Here is a 22,290-nt window from a genome sequence, read left to right as displayed (position 1 = left end):
CATCACTGACAAACTGAAATGGTCCACCAACGCAGACAGTGTGGTGAAGAAGGCACAACAGAGCCTCTTCAACCTCAGGATGCTGAAGAAATTTGGCTTGGCACCTAAAACCCTCACAAACTTTTACAGATACACAATTGAGAGCATCCTGTCGGGCTGTATCACCGCCTGGTACGGCAACTGCACCGCCTGCAACCGCAGGGCTCTCCAGAGGGTGGTGCGGTCTGCCGAACACATTACCGGGGGCAAACTACCCGCTCTCCAAGACACCTACATCACCCGATGTCACAGGAAGGCCAAAAATATCATCAAGGACATCAACCACCTGAGCCACTGCCTGTTCACCCCGCTATCATCCAGAAGGCGAGGTCAGTACAGGTGCATCAAAGCTGGGACAGAGAGAATGAAAAACAGCTTCTATCTCCAGCCCATCAGACTGTTAAACAGCCATCACTAGCACATTAGAGGCTGCTGCTGCCTATTGAAATCACTGGCCACTTTAAGAAATGGAACACTAGTCACTTTAATAATGTTTACATATCTTGCACTACTCATCTCATATGTATATACTGTATTCTATTCTATAATATTCTACTGTATCTTAGTCCATGCCATTCTGTCATTGCTTGTCCATATATGTATATATTCTTAAATTCCATTCCTTACTAGATTTGTGTGTATTGGGTATATGTTGTGAAATTGTTAGATATTACTTTTTAGATATTACTGCACTGTCGGAGCTAGAAGCACAAGCATTTCGCTACACACGCAATAACATCTGCTAAACACGTGTATGTGACAAATAACATTTTATTTGATTTGAATTGAAATGGTCCCCAGCATCACCAGCTGGTCGGCCAGCCTAACCAGCTAGACCATGCTGGTAAGACCAGCTTGACTAACATAGACCAGCATGGACCAGCTTGAAATGTAGACTGGTCTATGCTGTATTTTTCAGCAGGCCAGCTAGGGAGAAACAGTCTACATGACATGCCTGTTATGAGAATATGGTTTCCTGAAAAGCAAGATCTCTAAGGATTTTACGTTTTACTTGTTGCATTGATCAACAATTAGCTGTGTGCTGTTGTATTGATTCTCAATGGGTGTGACAGGGGGTCAGGAGTGTTGAGGATGAAAACAGCACCAACTCAGTGGGTGTGACAGGGGGTCAGGAGAGTTGAGGATGAAAACAGCACCAACTCAGTGGGTGTGACAGGGGGTCAGGAGAGTTGAGGATGAAAACAGCACCAACTCAGTGGGTGTGACAGGGGGTCAGGAGAGTTGAGGATGAAAACAGCACCAACTCAGTGGGTGTGACAGGGGGTCAGGAGAGTTGAGGATGAAAACAGCACCAACTCAGTGGGTGTGACAGGGGGTCAGGAGAGTTGAGGATGAAAACAGCACCAACTCAGTGGGTGTGACAGGGGGTCAGGAGTGTTGAGGATGAAAACAGCACCAACTCAGTGGGTGTGACAGGGGGTCAGGAGAGTTGAGGATGAAAACAGCACCAATTCTCCCATCTTCTCTACCTGCTGCTCCTCCATTTTTTTATGCGCTGCGCTGGTACAGCTCAAGGAAAAACAACCATGGCTAACGTCACCATTCCTCTTGAATGATAGCCCCTCTGGAAAGACTTGATGTCTAAAATCATGCAGCACACCACTCAGACCTCTCCGGAGCACAGGGAAGACAAATACCTTTTGAAATTCCTCTAGCTTCCAGTCTATTCCAGTCATTCACTCCGTTACCTTGTCTCAAGGCCAAGTCAACACATTGTTCTGCGATAGGCGAGGTGCCGTCTATTAAGTCAGCTAAATAAATTGAATAAAAAACACCATTTCATGGGTGTGAAACAATGGGTGCGGAGGAAGTAAGTGAGGGGAGGACGGCATTGGAATGAAGTTAATGGAATGGTATCAAATACATGGAAACTAGGTGTTTGAGACCATTCCATTTATGCCGATCCAGCCATTACTATGAGCCTGTCTTCCCCAGTTAAAGTGCCGTGAGATTACTGTGTAAAAGGGTTGGACAGACACATTCCTTCATTTATTAATGTCGCCTTTGAAATGTCGATAAGGAAAGCTGGGTTCAGCGATGTGTTTATGCCGGCAGAAAGGAGAAAACATGGAAACGGAGTAATTCTGAGCTTTTAATCTCTTGGGGCTTGTAGAATAGAATAGAATAGAATGTGAAACTGTTTACATCAGTGGAGGCCACTGAGTGGAGGGCGGCCATAATAATGGCTGGAACGGAGTGAATGGAATGGCATCAAACACATGGAAACCATGGAAACCATGTGTTTGATGTATTTGATACCATTCCACTGATTCCGCTCCAGACATTACCACAAGCTCGTCCTCTCCAATTAAGGTACCACCAACCTCCTGTGATAGTGATATATTAAAATCACATCTCTCTATATTTAGAGTGTACACACTTACCCATAACCCATTAGTGCTCTGTGTGCCCTATGAGCACAAGACATTAAAAAGATTGAATACGCTTTTATTTATTTTTATATTTCGTGCTCACTGGGTTTCACAACATTCACCCTCTGAATGGCATACATACACAATCCATCCATGTCTCAATTGTCTCAAGGCTTAAAAATCCTTCTTTATCCTGTCTCCTCCCCTTCATCAACATTGATTGAAGTGAATTTAACAAGTCACATCAATAGGGGATTATAGCTTTCACCTGGATTCACCAGGTCAGTCTATGTCATGGAAAGAGCAGGTGTCCTTAATGTTTTGTACACTCAGTGTATGAATCCAGCTAAATAAATCCCACCTGAATTATCTAGTTTCACCAGTTTCATTTTGTTTCATTAAATGACATGTTACCACCACCAATAATATGAATGCAATCTCCTTATTTGTTTTTGGGGAGGGGGACATGCCACTCAAAATAATGAGTGAACAAACTAATTATGGGGTAACCTAATTTGTTTTTAATTTAGATACTCTTCCCCACTATTCGCACAAATGGGAAATACAAGACCTCCCAGATTATAGGGATTACCCAAATCAGCCAAAGATTTGACAGACCCCACACTGTTGAATGACAGCAGGGGGTCTTGGAACGGTTAAGATTTCTAGTAATCTCTATCTCTCTCTCTCTGGGTCATCTTTAGGGAACTAACCACTGTTGTTCCCCTAGTCCAATATATCACTGTTGTTCCTCTAGTCCCATATATCACTGTTGTTCCTCTAGTCTCATATACAGTATCAGCCTCTATATTTGGTCCTGTCTTGGTGTGGAGTAAGGGTGGGTCCATCCGTTCATGACAGAGTAGTGGGTTGATACTCATGTTATTAGTAGTGGGTTGATACTCATGTTATTAGTAGTGGGTTGATGCTCATGTTATTAGTAGTGGGTTGATGCTCAGGTTATCAGTAGTGGGTTGATGCTCAGGTTATTAGTGAACACCAGTGAATGACAGAGTCGATGAGCTTCCCGAGCCGAGAAGCTGTGACAGTAACAGAAGCAGGGATGGGCGACTTTGATGAGGGTGGGGGCCACAAAAAAAATCTGAGCTCATCATGAGGGACCGCAGTTGCTCGCGGATCTGCGTACCCACATCCATAACCACACATGAAGTCAGAGCCGGTTCTAGCCTTTTAGGGGCCCTAAGTTACATTTTGTTGCCCCCCCCCCCCCCCCTTGCAAGCAAAACACTTTAGTGGCCCTTTTCTTGACAGTGCAGAGAAAACATTTAAGCTTTAGAGTTAATTTCCTGCGATTCTACACATTTTGCCATGGGGTGTAGAGAAAATATTGCAGTTTTAAAGCAAGTTAGCTGCAATTCTACACAGTTTGCCATGGAGCGGAGAGAAGATTTTGCAATTGTATAACTAATTTCCTGCAATTCCACTAATTTTTCCATGGGGTGGAGAGAAATGTTTGCAGTTTTGAATATGATATCTGAGTGAGAGTGACTAACAAAAGCAATGGGAGCCCCCCCCCCCCCGGTCTGTAATTTCACCATGATTATTACAAGTTTAGATACTGTAGCTGGCTAGACTAACTTACCAATCTTAAAAATGTTACCTAACATGCGCTAATTGAGTGACTGTCAGTGACTGACATAACAAGAGGAAAACTGCTGATGCACAACCAATTTTCAAAATTGCACCTTTTTTTCCTTCTTTATTTTAAGGGGGGGCGGGCCACCAGTTGCCCATCCCTGTACTATACAATAGGACTATTGTAAGGGTGCTGTGACATATTAGTGAGTGACCATATCAGGATTGCCTTGCCAGCAGTTTACTATTGCTGAGTTATTTCCTCAGTAAAAAAAAAAAAAAGGATCAGCTTTCTGTCTATGACTCATTGGCTGACTGACTCACTCAGTTGGTTGGTCAAACTACCTCTACACAACAAGGGTTGGCCTGGAAATCAACTACATAGGACGGATATGGACGTGGTCAGCTGATTGGAGGTTCTGACTAGAGGGAGTACAGCTACGACCTAAAGTTACTTTTTCGTAGCAGGTTAGGAGAATTTACGCAGAAGGTTAGGATGATTAACTTGGCAGGCTAGGAGAAGGTTATGATTAGGGTTAGCTATTTGACAACACACAGATAAGGCAAGGTGAAACTCCAGGTATTCTGGACTAAGAGAAACTAATGCTATATTGCTATGTTCCTCTGCACCTTTCTGGAAAAACAAAGACAGTCACATACGGTAACTATGGTTATTTCAATTGGGAGGTAAGAGAAGGAAGTATATTTATATAACAGATGCTGGTTTTTATGAGGAATACTTACTTAAACCTCTTAGCCCCTTGGGAGCATAGGGCTTCCACCATGGGTCTCCACTTCACTCTCTTCTGTGAGAAGGCTTTTGCCTCTAGCCAGGAGATCCCCGCTTTACTCAGTGGAGCGTCTCCAGTTGTTTTTTGACCTTCCCTGCCTGAACATATTACTTAGAACCTTTGTGAAAAGTGTATGAACTTTGAACTCAGCAAAACAAACCACACCTCTGAAGTAAATAGTCCCAACATGGCAATATCATGCAAATTGTCAGGGTGCAAAGTGTTTGGATTGGATGAATTCCACAACGGGTCAGGGGTAGAGTCATGGGTAATAACTCAGCCATTCTTACAGTGGGAATTATGTTACAGTACTACTGAAATGCCAAAAGAGAGAGAGGGCCAAGGGATGAATGAATCATCCTAGGTAAAAAAAAAAGCCCAGAGACAATGGTCACATTCTGCCTCTCTGAGGAAATAAAATGATGCCTACTCCCAGATGATGTTCTTTTTGTGAGAGCAAGTTGATGAGAACATGTGGAAAGAGGTTAGCCTGTTCCCAGATCTGTTTGTGCTATCATCAACTTGTCATGACAATGAGAGACAAGGAGTTGACATGATAGAACACAGATCTGGGACCAGGTTAGAAAGAGGTTGCTCTGTTTACCACTTTCTCATATGATTGTTTTTTGTTACATGCTAAATACAGCTTCTGAGAAAAAGCAGAAAATCTATTGTATCATGCAGATTGCTGAATAGACATCTACTCCAATATGTTACACCCTGAGCGAGTTAATATGTAACCAACAAGTGTCTTTATTCTGTACACCACGTTTATTGTGATAGGCGTCACACTGGCCTGACCTGCCACAAGAACTTATACTAGTTCAATCACATGCATTAAATGTCCCCAAATATGGCGACCTCTATTTTCTTATAAAGTGGAGCTAAATAGGCTAGTTTTGGATCTCAGACTTGTTTCTTGTAAAATAAGTAACATTGTAAACTGAAGGAATATAGTGTAACACAATAAATAAAATGTGACTATTGCACGCTTTCAATCATAGATGTCTGACAAATTATCGCACAAGAATCTAATGATCATTGATGATGATATCAACAATTGAATAGAAATTCCAATGACTGATACTTTGAAGCTTTGATTCATAAAGGACATCGTGGCGGGAAAAGAAGGACTATTCATGCATGTCATATGACAAATGAAGTCTGTCATTGGTCAGAGGGGGCATACTGCTTGTGTAAAATACCACATAAGATTGACTTGCAAACGACAATAATTAGCAGCATATTGACAAATAAGTAAAATAGATACCACACCCGTACAAATCATTATTTGGAACGCTCATTTTATTCATCCGCGACAACCAAAGATTTGCTATAAAGTTCAGCCTAACAACGACTGCGCGGAGTGATTTATTTAAGGACTACACCCAAGCGCTGCCCGATTGCTGTGTGGCTTCTCTTCTCTGCCCATACCCAGAAGAAAGCGGGGACGTGACGGAGCTGGGGAATTGTTGGAGACTCCAGAATCACCGAAAATACATCTTACAGAACCCTCACTGTTGCTCCAGATTACCTGTCACGTATTTAAAAAAATATATATATTTCCACATTTCAACTAATACGCAAGTATGTCCTGGCAAGGCTACGTGGATAACCTGATGGCCGATGGCAGCTGCCAGGACTCCGCCATTGTTGGGTACACAGACGCCAAATATGTCTGGGCATCGTTTCCCGGTGGTACATTTGTTAACATAACGGTAAGGACATTTTAATAATAACTAAAATACTAATCTACCAGCCAGGGAAATGCCGGCATTTTAGGCTGTTCGTTTAATATGGGAATTGGGCCCTGCCTAAAGGGAAAGCCCCAGACGGATTGATAAGGCAGGCAGTGTGTGTTAGCTAGTTACGCTAGCGACCTAACTAACACATGGTATCCGGTGTTCTTCGGTACAGCTATGAGGACTTTTCACATGGTTATTAGAAATATCAGTGAATAGGTTTAGGAACACAACTACATTCAAGTAGTTGTGATCTAACTAGCTACTGTTAACGTTAACCAGCTAACTAACACATTTTAACTAGTTATCAACACATTAGCCAGGCTATTTGGCGTCAGCTAGATAACTCGTACATAAAGCATTTAAAGCGTGTGTTCAGAAACTTGTTACCACAAATATTAAATTGAAACCAGTTTCCAGTTATGTCTAGTCGGCAATGCGGGCTTTGGGAGGAACGGCGGTGGCAGCGAAAAATGGCACAAAATCTGTCCGGTCATCCAGATTCGAAAATCATTAGGCAAAGTTGGCGGATCATTGCGCTGTATGCATACGTTAAATGTACAATTGTAGACTCCGCATAGTTCGGAAACGCATTTGTGAATCGGGCCCTCGCAGCAATACTGCCGCCCCTTCTAATTTCCCAAGATGGCGCCTCCACTGCCTGCATTCATTTTTTTTTACCCTTCCAGTCTACGCAATTAATCGTATGGAAACATAATTTATATGCACCAGTTCGAAGCAAATTGGTCGTTGTACAATAAAATACCACACCATTAGCTTGCACGTTTATTAAGATAACATATTGCATCACTCCTGGTCATTCATGAGCCCACCATTTTGTTAGCTATCAAGCATGGAAATGAACTATTTAACAAGGGTTGCTTGTCCCAGATTGCAGCATTTAAATTCACGCGCGTGCAGAGCAATTCTTCCATTGTGTTTGCATCTTCATCATGCTCATAGTTTGCTACATGCTAGCTCGATAACAAACATGTTTTAGCTACCAAACGTTAGCCATCTTTCTAGCTAGGATGGGACTGCGGCAAGATACATTAGACCACACCGGCTCCTCTATCATCGATATCCGTGTGTCTTGGGGGTTATTTTTCATTGAGCTGCTTCCTTGTCAGTATTCTAGCTAGCCGCTTTGCTAAGCTATGGCTAGACAGTTAATCATTAGCTGTTTGATACCCTGGGCTTATTCTCATAGATGTGAAATGAATGAGTTGGCACTTGCTCTGTTAGGCTTATGGTCAAATGTTACAGGTTGTAGGCAAGCTGTAAAGCGGTCAGTTGTCCTACTGTACTGCCTTGGTGGACAGCGTTGCTCGGGCTTCTGCTAAACTAGTGTTTTAGAGACTGACTTAAACGAGGCGGCCAGCTAGCTAGCTAACAACGTTAGCCAGGGCTTGTCTAATCTCCTAAAATTCGATTTCCCCCAAATTTAGAGGCATGCAAAACGAACGGGATAGCATAGTCTAACAGTTAGTGCAGTATTAGCGGTGAAATCTAGTTTTTTGACCAGCTAGAGCTACTAGCTATGCCAAGGTATAGTCTACTGAGAGTCCATAAATATTCAACAAGCCACATGCGGAATATGGACACACTGTCCTGTGAGATGGTTATACTGTATCAATCCCTAACACAAGGTACCCTGAACAACTTTTCAACATGTTTCTTTCTGTCTGGTAGGACAAATGTGAACTGCGATACTTATGAAATGAACTGGACAACAGCAACTCAAAACATTTCCCAATTTTATTTCAAAAGAAGCCAAACTGCATTTGACTGCCAAATAATGCTCTCAGGAACTTTGAATTTTTATTTAGCTTGGAGTCCTGCTGTTTTAGACAGTGTATTGGAGAAAATGAGGCTGTCACATTTGGCTCTTAACTTATCGGGTAAGAGCCCTACCCAGGCTCTGTCGTAGCTGGCCGCGACCGGGAGACCCATGGGGCGGCGCACAATTGGCCCAGCGTCGTCCAGGGTAGGGGAGGGAATGGCCGGCAGGGATGTAGCTCAGTTGGTAGAGCATGGTGTTTGCAACGCCAGGGTTGTGGGTTCGATTCCCACGGGGGGCCAGTATGAAAAATAAAAAAGAATGTATGCACTCACTAACTGTAAGTCGCTCTGGATAAGGTCTGCTAAATGACAAAAAATATATATATATTTTTTTTTTCTGCATTTGAAAATGTGATGGCTTTCAAACTTTTACATGGTGATCCGTAGGTTGACGAAATCGACGTCATTGTAGGAAAGGACCGAGAAGCGTTCTTCTGCGGTGGGTTGACCCTAGGCCAAAAGAAGTGCTCCGTCATCAGAGACAGCCTCCACGCCGACGGGGACTGGACGATGGACATCAGGACAAAGAGTCAAGGAGGAGAGCCCACATACAACGTTTCCATAGGCAAAGCTGGGAAAGGTAGTGTCCATCCCATTTCTTCACTGCTGTATGTAGGCTAGTGCATTGATTTAGTTTGGTTGTAATTGTAGTTTGCTGTGCATGTACAATATACTGGTATTCACCTCCCCCCCCCCCCCCCCTCTCTCTCTCATATATAAATAGTGTATTTATTTAAGAGACATATTCAATTAAAAGCATGACACATTAAATCATCACCATTATGCTTATGCCAATTTGCTCCATCGGTCCCTAGATGGGCATTAAAAGGGTATATGATACAATTGAAATGGGCACGCTTACTTAGTCTTGATATATTGACGCCATTATGTTAAGCACAGAACCTAAGTGTAATGCATTACCTCAACTGTTACAGTACCAGTCAAAAGTTTAGACACCTACTCATTCCAGGGTTTTTTTTTGTAGAATATTAGTGAAGACATCAAAACTATGAAATAACACATATGGAATCATGTAGTAACCAAAGAAGGTTAAACAAATCAAAATATATGTTATATTTGAGAATCTTCAAATAGCCACCCTTTACCTTGATGACAGCTTTGCACACTCTTGGCATTCTCTCAAGCAGCTTCATGAGGCAGTCACCTGGAATGCATTTCAATTAACGGGTGTTTTATGGAATTTCTTTCCTCCTTAATGCGTTTGAGACGGTCAGTTGTGTTCTGACAAGGTATACAGAAGATAGCCCTATTTGGTCAAAGACCAAGCCCATATAATGGCAAGAACAGCTCAAATAAGCAAAGAGAAACGACAGTCCATTACTTTAAGACATGAAGGTCAGTCAATGTGGAAAATCTCAAACTTTGAAAGTTTCTTAAAGTGCAGTCGCAAACACCATCAAGCACTATGATGAAACTGGCTCTCATGAGGACCGCCACAGGAAAGGAAGACCTAGAGTTACCTCTGCTGCAGAGGATAAGTTAATTAGTTACCAGCCTCAGAAATTGCAGCCCAAATAAATGCTTCAGAGTTCAAGTCACAGACACATCTCAACATCAACTGTTCAGAGGAGACTGTGTGAATCAGGCCTTCATGGTCGAATTGCTGCAAAGAAACCACTACTAAAGGACACCAATAATAAGAGGAGACTTGCTTGGGCCAAGAAACACGAGCAATGGACATTAGACCGGTGGAAGTCTGTCCTTTGGTCTGATGAGTCCAAATTTGAGTTTTGGTTCAAACCGCCGTGTCTTTGAGACGCAGAGCAGGTGAACGGATGATCTCCGCATGTGTGGTTCCCACCGTGAAGCATGGAGGAGGTGGTGTGGGGGTGCTTTGCTGGTGACACTGTGATTTATTTAGAATTCAAGGCACACTTAACCACAGTATTCTGCAGCGATACACAATCACCCAACCTCCACCCAATTTGAGATGGTTTGGGATGAGTTGGACCGCAGAGTGAAGGAAAAGCAGCCAATAAGTGCTCAGCATATGTGGGAACTCCTTCAAGACTGTTGGAAAAGCATTCCAGGTGAAGCTGGTTGAGAGAATGCCAAGAGTGTGCAAAACTGTCATCAAGGAAAACGGTGGCTTTTTGAAGAATCTCAAATATAAAATATATTTTGATTTGTTTAACCTTTTTTTGGTTACTACATGATTCCATATGTGTTCTTTCATAGTTTTGATGTCTTCACTATTATTATACAATGTAGAAAAATAAAGGAAAAACCCTTGAATGAGTAGGCGTGTCCAAACTTTTGACTGGTACTGTATGTGTGAGGAAAGAGTTGGGGTTTATGCAGTATAACGTTTTTTAACTTGTTCAGGGAGGGATACATTTAGAGGGAGTGTTCAATTTCAAGTCTTCTTTCAAGTTAAGAAAGCAAATCAAGTACAAAAGTTGTAAAGAAGTGTTAGTTTTGTATCAGATCTGATTCGGGGGACACTGATTTTAACTGCTAGCCAGTCAAACTATCCACCAATGCCATGTTTTTTCTGTCCAATTGAAGGCGAGATGGTCATTTGAAAAACAATATGCCTGTGAGTTGAGTTGGGCCAATGTTCATTTAGCCTTGATTATCCCTATTCTCCAATGGCCCTAGCAGGTTTAAGTCCATAACGCCCCCTACTTGAAGTACACAGGTGGGAGGGTTTTCTGTCGCTGGGCAATCGTTTCTCTTCTGGTTTCGGTCTTCCTCCTCATAGAATTGCTCTTGAATTGCATGCATATCCCCTATCCATCCCTCTGTAATTGATGCACCTTGGCAACTCTTCGGTGTCCAGTTCAAGTTATTCCCCGTCACATGTTAAGACTAGTCCAGAGAGTGGCAGTCAAGGATTATGCTGCTGTTCGTATGTATTGAGGAGTGGTACTGCAAGCATGCTGACACTGCATGTGTATATTGTGTTAGTGTTGGCATGCCATGTAGACGCTGTCAGTTAGCTAAGCAGAGGATGAAGAAAGGCTTAGACCATGGGGTTTTCATTTCTAATTTACAGAATTTGTCATTGCCGCCTTTTTTTTACACCAGTTTAGAAACGGAGCAATTTGTGCTCAACTGTTGCTTACGGCAGTTAGTAATGTCAAGGCTTCCAAATGGGTAAAATACACCATTTATGGACTTTGTTAACATAAGGGGATGATTCAGACGTTCCACTTACTAGTTCAGGAAGAGTAGGATGGATAATGTTAGGTTATTTTACTGTATGCTAATGTAATTTCTGGAATCGTCCGCACTATTGCATCATTGTAGTGACCGCTTTGCATGTTTTCTTCTCCCAGTCCAAGGCCAAGCCTTAATAAAATGAATGCTTGCATATTGGCTATGGGTGGGGGTCCTCTGGTGCTCTTCCTGTCTTCCTGCTTGTTTTTTGATTGGACCGTTTCTTAAACTTTTTTATTTTTAAGATATCCCAACTTCACATTTTCTCTAAATTTCCCTGCTCTCTTTTTCTTTCAGTCTTGGTTCTTGTAATGGGCAAAGGTGTCCATGGAGGTGGATTGAATAATTACTCAATGGCAAAAATACTTGAGGGGTTCTAGTTTTAGTCTTAGCCTAAGTGTAGGAGTTGAGGTAGAGGAAAGAAAAATACATTGCTGTTAAGTTTTTCCTTTTCAAGCAGTCCTATTTTTAAATGAGTCCTGGAAGCGTTAATAGCAGTACAGGGTCACATGGTTAAGACCCTGACTTCAACAATGTAGCCCCACAGTTAACGGGGAAAAGGGGTTTCTTATCCACCCCCCCCCCCCCCCCCCACCAACACATCTGTTCATTTCTGTTCTTGTTTTTTTTTCTTGTACTCCAGCGTTGGTTTTAGTCATGGGAAAGGAAGGTGTCCATGGAGGACAGCTCAACAAGAAAGCGTATACAATGGCTGACTACCTGAGGAAGTCTGGATACTAAAGCAGCATCTGCCCAGCCACCTAGCAGCTCACCCTTAACACGCTCTTCCAGTTCTACTTTTCTCCCCAGCCCCTCCTATTGTCCCCCCCCCCCCCCTTTTTGTTTTATTTTATTCACCCTTTCTCTTGTTCTGCCCCAGTCATCTTGATGCATTCACACTGTGTACTCAATCCCATTCTAGCACTGTTGCACCGTAGTTAAAGATGAGCATGTTGTTAACAGGACATTGTGACAAATCTGTACTTAAAAAAAAAAAAAAAAAAAAAAAATTATTTAAAATAATAAGATGTACACCTGCACCATTCTGGCCAATGCTCAGTGAAAAAACTCTAATAAAGTGAAGGAAACCTAAATTGATGAACTGAGATTTCGTATGATGGTTCCCGGACGTTCACACCCTTGAGCAGCCGATGCCTTTTTGGAGCACTTGAGCGGTAACCGAGCTCATGGTCTTCCTTTTCTAGAGCATGTTTTGGGGTGGGGAAACTGCATGCATATCTTAGAGCCTACTGAAATACTGTTGTTCCCTCTGCCCCCCCCCCCCCCCCCGTAACTCATGCCAAATGTCTGTAGCTCCTTCCTTCCCTCTCTTTCTCTTCCTGTTTGTCCATAGTAGGTGACACTACATCAGTACACGGAAGGAATACTCCTCCATTAACCAACCACTACACCCTAAAGTCCCTTGTAGCTCCGCCTCCCAGCCTCACTACTCTGTACCGGATGGGGGATGGGGGGGGGGGGGGGGGGGGGTTGCGCTTCAATGCAGTCCTGGCAGGCTATCAGTTTTGGTATTGATCGAGTCAAAAGGCAAAATCGGCATTGTTGATGCAGGTAGAATCTCTTCCTTGTCCTCTTCATGACCTCCTTGACTACGTGAACCCCATCATGGACATTCCATCATTACAATGGTTCAGGCGCTTAAACTGTTTGCCAGCTCCTGTAATATATTTCTTTTTATTTTTTTGGGGGGGAAAGGCTGCCATTTTGGACAGTAGATATCCCAGCAAAAACATCCAGTTTGACATTTTTCATAGGACCAATTTTAGTTGCATCTTTTGGGTATTTATACAATTGCTCTTAAGTCATTGTGAAGGATGACTTCTAGCCTCATCTTTCAGGCAAAACGACGCTAATGTAAAACCACATCTTTCTGCTGAAGGCAAAAGGGGAGTGTTTGCGGTGGAGGAAATCGCAGTCTCATAATTTGTCAACCTTTTTAGATTTTTCTTTTTTTAAATTAAATGATTTACTGCATTTCTAAACCCATGCTGTGTGAATAAATGACTGTGGAAGAAATGGCCTTGTACTCTGGTGTTCAACTAAGATATGGTATCAAACTGTCTTTTCAAGCTTGGTACTTACTGTAATGTCCAATTTGAAAATAACTTTAAAAAATAAGGAGAAATTACACAATTTGATGGGATTGGTTGGAATAAACACTTTGATTGTCTTGTGGAATCTTGAATACAATTCCTGTGTATCCTGTGCCATAATGTAGAAACATCGGTTGCTATTGTGTGATGGATTTTAACTGCTGCCCAGGAAGGAGTCATTTCATTGGCACTTTTTTTAGGAGTGTTTTCGCAACAGCTCCAATGTTCAGGCCTTGTGGGATGTGTACTAATTAAAAGTCTTTATTTGCTGATTTCTGTTCATTTCTTTCCCAACACCCCTTTTCTTACATCTGGGATACAGTCTCCTAACACTTCATATGCATAAACCAAGAAATGCCATAAATCAATTTATCACCTTTGTTTACAGACAGATCAAATAAATGATTTCCAACCAGATTGATTGATTGTATGTGCTTTGTTTTTCAAGTTGAACTCTACCCCCTTCTCTGGGGGACCTCTGCTCAAAGGGTTTTTGAGCCACAGCAGCAGTTTCAGAAGGCTGTAACTGGAGCTCAATACGTGCCTCTTCACCGTACAGAAAGGTCCCAATATATTGCAACCTTTGATTTCTTTGTAGTATCCTATCGTAGACTTGATTTATTAATTTGCCATCTGGTTACATCTTGGTTTCTGTAGAAGTAACCAAACTGGGAATTTAAGAGTGTCACTGCAACAACATAATATAATATGCTATTTCGCAGATGCTTTTATCCAAAGCGACTTAGTCATGTGTGCATACATTTTTACGTATGGGTGGTCCTGGGGATCGAACCCACTGCCCTGGTGTTACAAGCGCCATGCTCTACCAATTGAGCTACAGAGGACCACCCTTGACACATGATTTGACTTAAAGCTGTATTTTAATGAAACATAATGGGTGTAGACCAAGACAAGGCGAGTATCAGGGGGAAAAAACGGTTCAGGCTATTTCTCATGTAAGAAACTGCATCAATTGGACACAACACAACTGATTTTCAAGCCGACGTGGAAGTGATAATGGTTTCTCTGTCCAGACAACGTGTGTTGGACTACCTCTGGAGGTGTTCAGGATCTGATCGCAATGTATTTTGATTGTCAATGTGGGCACCATCAGAATGTGGACAAGATCGGGACAAAGGATGCAAGTTAGAACCAGGTATGAACAGGGCTCATGACAATGAACACATTAAATCACTGAGGCGGTGTGTCATAATCAGAACTCCTGAAATGGATGGAAGGCATCAACATTCGGTTGACCATCAAAATAAAACTTTATTGAAGTGAAATTAGATTGAATGCAGATAAGGGTGAGAGACATTTACAAGACATATCAAATAAAAAGGAAAGGCGACATGACTTATCAACATCGAACACTTTATACTGAACAAAAATATAAACGCAACATGCAACAATTTAAAAGATTTTACTGAGATAGTTCATATAAGGAAATCAGTCAATTGAAATACATTCATTAGGCCCTAATCTATGGATTTCACATGACTGGGCAAGGGTGCAGCCTTAGAGGGCATAGGCCCATCCACTTGGCAGCCGGGGCCAGCCAATCAGAATGAGTTTTTCCCCACAAAAGGGCTTTGTTACAGACAGAAATACTCAGACAATCCCACAGGTGAAGAAGCCGGATGTGGAGGTCCTGGGCTGGCGTGGTTACACATTTTTAGTCATTTAGCAGACGCTCTTATCCAGAGCGACTTACATGAGCAATTAGGGTTAAGTGCCTTGCTGAAGGGCAGATTTTTCACCTAGTCCGCTCGGGGATTAGAACCAGCAACCTTTCGGTTACTGGCACAACGCTCTTAACCACTAAGCCACCTGCCAACGTGGTCTGCTGTTGTGAGGTCGGTTGGACGTACTGCCAAATTCTCTAAAACGACATTGGAGGCAGCTTATGGTAAATAAATTAACAAATTCTCTGTCAACCACTCTGGTGGACATTCCTGCAGTCAGCATGCCAATTGCATGCTCCCTCAAACTTGAGACATCTGTGGCATTGTGTTGTATGACAAAACTGCACATTAGGAAATAGCCTTTTATTGTCCTCAGCACAAGGTACATGTGTAATTAGTATTATGTTTAATCAGCTTCTTGATATGCCACACCTGTCAAGTGGATGGATTATCTTGGCAAAGGAGAAATGCTCACTAACAGGGACGTAAACAAATTTGTGCGTATGAACTATCTGGGATTTTTTTTATTTCAGTTTATGAAACATGGGACCAACACTTTACATGTTGCGTTTTATATTTTTGTTCAGTATACTTGTAGAACTTCCTACTTACAGTATTAAAATGATATGACACCAAATACATGTTGCAAGACCTATCCACCAATGACGTCTTGCATTTCAGGGAAATTATCTCTCTGGTACGTCTAGAGCAGCGAAGACGTTGGTATTATCCGAACAGAACAGTCTCCCCACCAATTCTGCTTGTATTACATATGACTTCTGGAGGGGAAACCCATTACATTGGGCAAACAAACAACTTCCTTTGGCTGAACGCAGCGCCACAAACGGTTTGGTATCATTTTGTCTTTGCATATCAACGTACCAGATCAGTCGCATCCAAATCGTACTCTGAGATGAGCGACTGGCTCCCATTATCTCCGGCTAGAGCCCGATTGGCAAAACCCTGTTCCCATGGCCTCGTTTCTATACAGTCACATGGAAAAGGTCAGTTCAATCAATTTATAAAAGGCTGCTGCGTAGTACTTGAAGATATTTCGATACAAGCAGCAAGAATATATACAATATTAGAACTTATTTTTTTAGCTTCCTCACCTTCTGATACAGAGGCGTACCGATATGCAGGCTACAAAATCATGTTTTAAGATGTTAGGTATGGTGATCTATACATTATATACACACACACACACACACAACGCATTCCTTCACAGTTGGTGTTGAGCGCCTTACTGGTGTACTACCACGCCATACTGACTAACCAGAGGACAGTACAGTCCACTGTAGGGAAACGTTCCTGTGAAATCCACGTCGGTTAGCCCAAAACACGCCATGACTCTCCTTGTCATCCAGACACTGCTCAGTAAATCAGGTTAAAAATACAACAAAAGGATTATTATGGTGATTTGCATTCGAAACGTACAGGGAGATAAAATGATTTTTTTTATTAAACAGGGATGTCAAAATTAAACACACACAGTCTCGGTCACGCCTCCAGCGTGAGTCTCTGCTGCTGCAAGCCAGAAGGGCGAGTGGGGTGGGAGAGGCGGGGGAACCGGCGACCTGTCCGTCAACTCAGGCCAACCAATCAGGCGTGTCATGGTCGTCGGGACGGGGCTCCTGCAGCTGCACCACCACCGTCTCCACGGTGACCGTCTCCACGGTGACGTCCTCCTCGCTGTCGTCGCTGGTGTCTTCGTACTCGGAGGACTCCTGATCAGGCTCGGAGCGCGAGGCACCCGACATGGTGCCGAAGGAGTGGCCGCTGGTGGAGGCCAGGGAGCGCAGCAGGGGGGTGCTCTCCGACACCTCATTCTCCTCACCCGCACTGTCGCCCTCCGAGTCGGAGTCGGAGTCGCCTGCAGAGGGGACCACCTTCTGCTTGCACACAGGACACGTCTTCTTGGTCTTGGTCAGCCAGGGGTCCACACACTTGCTGTGGTAAGCTACAGAGAGGGAGAGGGGGAAACGACCCAAGGTCATCAATCACAGGCAGCATCATATAGGTGTTTTGCCCTGGATACGGATCACCAGGGTTGTAAATCAAAAGTAAAAGTACAAGGTAATCCTGAGTTAAAATGTAAATCTGTTGATTTTCTTTCCCCCCCCCAATAAGTCATTAATTATTTGCTTCTCTTTAACGCAAAAGGTCTCTTAATATTCAAAATGTTCCGAAAAGCTGAGCAGCGCCCAACGTTCTGGAACTAGTGTGGTTTTCTAAGCAGTTTAGAGCTCAGACCAGCCTCATGTTAGAAGCAGCAAAGTGAGCTGGAGCCAAATGGATGATTTTCTGGGATGTTGCAGAAGCCGGGCATGGTTCCAGGAACAGCACGGGGTGCTCCCACTGAGATATCACATTCACATGACCTAGTGGGTGTGTGTGTTGGTGCTGGAGGGCAGTAGGTTGTTGAGTGTGTGTGTGTGTGTGGGGGGGGGGGGGGGGTAGAGGGCAGTAGGTTTTTGGGTGTGTGGGGGGGTAGAGGGCAGTAGGTTGTTGGGTGTGGGGTAGAGGGCAGTAGGTTGTTGGGTGTGTGGGGGGGTAGAGGGCAGTAGGTTTTTGGGTGTGTGAGGGGGTAGAGGGCAGTAGGTTGTTGGGTGTGTGAGGGGGTAGAGGGCAGTAGGTTGTTGGGTGTGTGGGGGGTAGAGGGCAGTAGGTTGTTGGGTGTGTGGGGGGTAGAGGGCAGTAGGTTGTTGGGTGTGTGAGGGGGTAGAGGGCAGTAGGTTGTTGGGTGGGGGGGTAGAGGGCAGTAGGTTGTTGGGTGTGGGGGGGGGTAGAGGGCAGTAGGTTGTTGGGTGGGGGGGTAGAGGGCAGTAGGTTGTTGGGTGTGTGGGGGGGTAGAGGGCAGTAGGTTGTTGGGTGTGTGAGGGGGTAGAGGGCAGTAGGTTGTTGGGTGGGGGGGTAGAGGGCAGTAGGTTGTTGGGTGTGGGGGGGGGTAGAGGGCAGTAGGTTGTTGGGTGTGTGAGGGGGTAGAGGGCAGTAGGTTGTTGGGTGTGGGGGGGGTAGAGGGCAGTAGGTTGTTGGGTGTGTGGGGGGTAGAGGGCAGTAGGTTGTTGGGTGTGTGGGGGGGTAGAGGGCAGTAGGTTGTTGGGTGTGTGAGGGGGTAGAGGGCAGTAGGTTGTTGGGTGTGTGGGGGGGTAGAGGGCAGTAGGTTGTTGGGTGTGTGGGGGGGGTAGAGGGCAGTAGGTTGTTGGGTGTGTGTGTGGGGGGTAGAGGGCAGTAGGTTGTTGGGTGTGGGGGGGTAGAGGGCAGTAGGTTGTTGGGTGTGGGGGGGTAGAGGGCATTAGGTTGTTGGGTGTGTGGGGGGGTAGAGGGCAGTAGGTTGTTGTGTGTGGGGGGTAGAGGGCAGTAGGTTGTTGGGTGTGGGGGGGGGGTTGAGGGCAGTAGGTTTTTGGGTGTGTGGGGGGGTAGAGGGCAGTAGGTTGTTGGGTGTGGGGGGGGGTAGAGGGCAGTAGGTTTTTGGGTGTGTGGGGGGGTAGAGGGCAGTAGGTTTTTGGGTGTGTGGGGGGGTAGAGGGCAGTAGGTTTTTGGGTGTGTGGGGGGGTAGAGGGCAGTAGGTTGTTGGGTGGGGGGGGGTAGAGGGCAGTAGGTTGTTGTGTGGGGGGGTAGAGGGCAGTAGGTTTTGGGGTGTGTGAGGGGGTAGAGGGCAGTAGGTTGTTGGGTGTGTGGGGGGTAGAGGGCATTAGGTTGTTGGGTGTGTGGGGGGTAGAGGGCAGTAGGTTGTTGGATGTGTGGGGGGTTAGGGGGCAGTAGGTTTTTGGGTGTGTGGGGGTAGAGGGCAGTAGGTTGTTGGGTGGGGGGGTAGAGGGCAGTAGGTTGTTGTGTGTGTGTGTGGGGGGTAGAGGGCAGTAGGTTGTTGGGTGTGGGGGTAGAAGGCAGTAGGTTGTTGTGTGGGGGGGGTAGAGGGCAGTAGGTTGTTGTGTGTGGGGGGTAGAGGGCAGTAGGTTGTTGGGTGTGGGGGGTAGAGGGCAGTAGGTAATGTGTGGGGGGGAGGTAGAGGGCAATAGGTTTTTGGGTGTGTGGGGGGTACAGGGCAATATGTTGTTATGTGTGGGAGGGGTAGAGGGCAGTAGGTTGTTGGGTGTGTGGGGGGTAGAGGACAGTAGGTTGTTGTGTGTGTGTGTGGGGGTAGAGGGCAGTAGGTTGTTTTGTGTGGGGGTAGAGGGCAGTAGGTTGTTGTGTGTGTGTGTGTGGGTAGAGGGCAGTAGGTTGTTGTGTGTGTGTGTGTGTGTGTGTGGGTAGAGGGCAGTAGGTTGTTGTGTGTGTGTGTGTGTGGGGGGTAGAGGGCAGTAGGTTGTTGTGTGTGTGTGGGGGGGGTAGAGGGCAGTAGGTTGTTGTGTGTGTGGGGGGGGGGGTAGAGGGCAGTAGGTTGTTGTGTGTGGGGGGTAGAGGGCAGTAGGTTGTTGTGTGTGTGTGTGTGGGGGTAGAGGGCAGTAGGTTGTTGTGTGTGGGGGTAGAGGGCAGTAGGTTGTTGTGTGTGTGTGTGGGTAGAGGGCAGTAGGTTGTTGTGTGTGTGTGGGGGGGTAGAGGGCAGTAGGTTGTTGTGTGTGTGTGTGGGGGGGTAGAGGGCAGTAGGTTGTTGGGTGTGTGGGGGGGTAGAGGGCAGTAGGTTGTTGTGTGTGTGTGTGGGGGGGTAGAGGGCAGTAGGTTGTTGTGTGTGGGGGGGGGGGGGTAGAGGGCAGTATGTTGTTGTGTGTGTGGGGTAGAGGGCAGTAGGTTGTTATGTGTGGGGGTAGAAGGCAGTAGGTAGTTGGGTGTGTGGGGGGGGGTAGAGGGCAGTAGATTGTTGGGTGTGTGGGGGGTAGAGGGCAGTAGGTTGTTGGGTGGGGGGGTAGAGGGCAGTAGGTTGTTGTGTGTGTGGGGGGTAGAGGGCAGTAGGTTGTTGGGTGTGTGGGGGGGTAGAGGGCAGTAGGTTGTTGGGTGTGTGGGGGGGTAGAGGGCAGTAGGTTGTTGTGTGTGGGGGGGGGGGTAGAGGGCAGTAGGTTGTTGGGTGTGGGGGGTAGAGGGCAGTAGGTTGTTGGGTGTGGGGGGTAGAGGGCAGTAGGTTGTTGGGTGTGTGGGGTAGAGGGCAGTAGGTTGTTATGTGTGGGGGGTAGAGGGCAGTAGGTTGTTGGGTGTGGGGGGTAGAGGGCAGTAGGTTGTTGGGTGTGGGGGGTAGAGGGCAGTAGGTTGTTGGGTGTGGGGGGTAGAGGGCAGTAGATTGTTGGGTGTGTGGGGGGTTAGAGGGCAGTAGATTGTTGGGTGTGGGGGGTAGAGGGCAGTAGGTTGTTATGTGTGGGGGTAGAAGGCAGTAGGTAGTTGTGTGGGGGGGGTAGAGGGCAGTAGGTTTTTGGGTGTGTGAGGGGGTAGAGGGCAGTAGGTTGTTGGGTGTGTGGGGGGTAGAGGGCATTAGGTTGTTGGGTGTGTGGGGGGTAGAGGGCAGTAGGTTGTTGGATGTGTGGGGGGTTAGGGGGCAGTAGGTTTTTGGGTGTGTGGGGGTAGAGGGCAGTAGGTTGTTGTGTGGGGGGGTAGAGGGCAGTAGGTTGTTGGGTGGGGGGGGTAGAGGGCAGTAGGTTGTTGTGTGTGGGGGGTAGAGGGCAGTAGGTTGTTGGGTGTGGGGGGTAGAGGGCAGTAGGTAATGTGTGGGGGGAGGTAGAGGGCAATAGGTTTTTGGGTGTGTGGGGGGTACAGGGCAATATGTTGTTATGTGTGGGAGGGGTAGAGGGCAGTAGGTTGTTGGGTGTGTGGGGGGTAGAGGACAGTAGGTTGTTGTGTGTGTGTGTGTGGGTAGAGGGCAGTAGGTTGTTGTGTGTGTGTGTGTGTGTGGGTAGAGGGCAGTAGGTGGTTGTGTGTGTGTGTGGGGGGGGTAGAGGGCAGTAGGTTGTTGTGTGTGTGTGGGGGGGGTAGAGGGCAGTAGGTTGTTGTGTGTGTGTGTGGGGGGGTAGAGGGCAGTAGGTTGTTGTGTGTGGGGGGTAGAGGGCAGTAGGTTGTTGTGTGTGGGGGTAGAGGGCAGTAGGTTGTTGTGTGTGTGTGTGGGTAGAGGGCAGTAGGTTGTTGTGTGTGTGTGGGGGGGTAGAGGGCAGTAGGTTGTTGTGTGTGTGTGTGGGGGGGTAGAGGGCAGTAGGTTGTTGGGTGTGTGGGGGGTAGAGGGCAGTAGGTTGTTGTGTGTGTGGGGGGTAGAGGGCAGTAGGTTGTTGTGTGTGTGTGTGTGGGGGTAGAGGGCAGTAGGTTGTTGTGTGTGTGTGTGTGGGGGTAGAGGGCAGTAGGTTGTTGTGTGTGTGTGTGTGGGGGTAGAGGGCAGTAGGTTGTTGTGTGTGTGTGTGTGTGTGTGTGGGTAGAGGGCAGTAGGTTGTTGTGTGTGTGTGTGTGGGGGTAGAGGGCAGTAGGTTGTTGTGTGTGTGTGGGGGGGTAGAGGGCAGTAGGTTGTTGTGTGTGTGTGTGTGGGGGTAGAGGGCAGTAGGTTGTTGTGTGTGGGGGGTAGAGGACAGTAGGTTGTTGTGTGTGTGTGTGTGGGGGTAGAGGGCAGTAGGTTGTTGTGTGTGGGGGTAGAGGGCAGTAGGTTGTTGTGTGTGTGTGTGGGTAGAGGGCAGTAGGTTGTTGTGTGTGTGTGGGGGGGGGTAGAGGGCAGTAGGTTGTTGTGTGTGTGTGTGTGGGGGTAGAGGGCAGTAGGTTGTTGGGTGTGTGGGGGGTAGAGGGCAGTAGGTTGTTGTGTGTGTGTGTGTGGGTAGAGGGCAGTAGGTTGTTGTGTGAGTGTGGGGGGGGTAGAGGGCAGTAGGTTGTTGTGTGTGTGTGTGTGGGGGTAGAGGGCAGTAGGTTGTTGGGTGTGTGGGGGGTAGAGGGCAGTAGGTTGTTGTGTGTGTGTGTGGGGGTAGAGGGCAGTAGGTTGTTGTGTGTGTGTGTGGGGGGGTAGAGGG

The 22,290-nt window shown here is 46.1% G+C and overlaps 2 protein-coding genes across 6 annotated transcripts in view; one reads left to right on the top strand and one right to left on the bottom strand.

Annotated features, from left to right (window-relative positions):
* The first annotated feature begins 6,235 nt into the window (after window positions 1-6,235).
* LOC311137812 (profilin-2-like) lies at window positions 6,236-14,117 on the top strand. The gene is made up of 3 exons (XM_084172410.1): window positions 6,236-6,537; window positions 8,791-8,983; window positions 12,230-14,117. Exons 1-3 carry the CDS (start codon window positions 6,409-6,411, stop codon window positions 12,325-12,327), a joined length of 420 nt encoding a protein of 139 aa, XP_084028536.1. The 5' UTR covers window positions 6,236-6,408; the 3' UTR covers window positions 12,328-14,117.
* Window positions 14,118-14,952: 835 nt separating this feature from the next.
* Window positions 14,953-22,290, bottom strand: part of LOC311137745 (E3 ubiquitin-protein ligase RNF13-like) — an 82,690-nt gene continuing 75,352 nt past the window's right edge. For 3 of the 5 annotated variants that reach the window (XM_084172317.1, XM_084172318.1, XM_084172319.1), the window contains exon 10: window positions 14,953-17,345. In XM_084172317.1, coding sequence (XP_084028443.1) covers window positions 16,975-17,345 — 371 coding nt within the window. In that variant the 3' untranslated portion in view covers window positions 14,953-16,974. The remainder of the gene's footprint in view (window positions 17,346-22,290) is intronic. The other 2 variants (XR_014613975.1, XR_014613976.1) reach the window with 1 other exon arrangement.

This window comes from Coregonus lavaretus, assembly GCF_964263955.1.
Source record: "Coregonus lavaretus genome assembly, chromosome: 11".
NCBI lineage: Eukaryota > Metazoa > Chordata > Actinopteri > Salmoniformes > Salmonidae > Coregonus > Coregonus lavaretus.
Note: the sequence above shows the minus strand (reverse complement) of the source record. Positions and strands in the feature narration are given on the sequence as shown.

Excerpts from the sequence above, each read along its gene's own strand:
- LOC311137812 (XM_084172410.1), top strand. The coding sequence starts at position 6,409 with ATGTCCTGGCAAGGCTACGTGGATAACCTGATGGCCGATGGCAGCTGC. Across the intron at positions 6,538-8,790 it reads GTACATTTGTTAACATAACG|GTTGACGAAATCGACGTCAT; the intron begins GTAAGGACATTT and ends GGTGATCCGTAG. Across the intron at positions 8,984-12,229 it reads CATAGGCAAAGCTGGGAAAG|CGTTGGTTTTAGTCATGGGA; the intron begins GTAGTGTCCATC and ends CTTGTACTCCAG.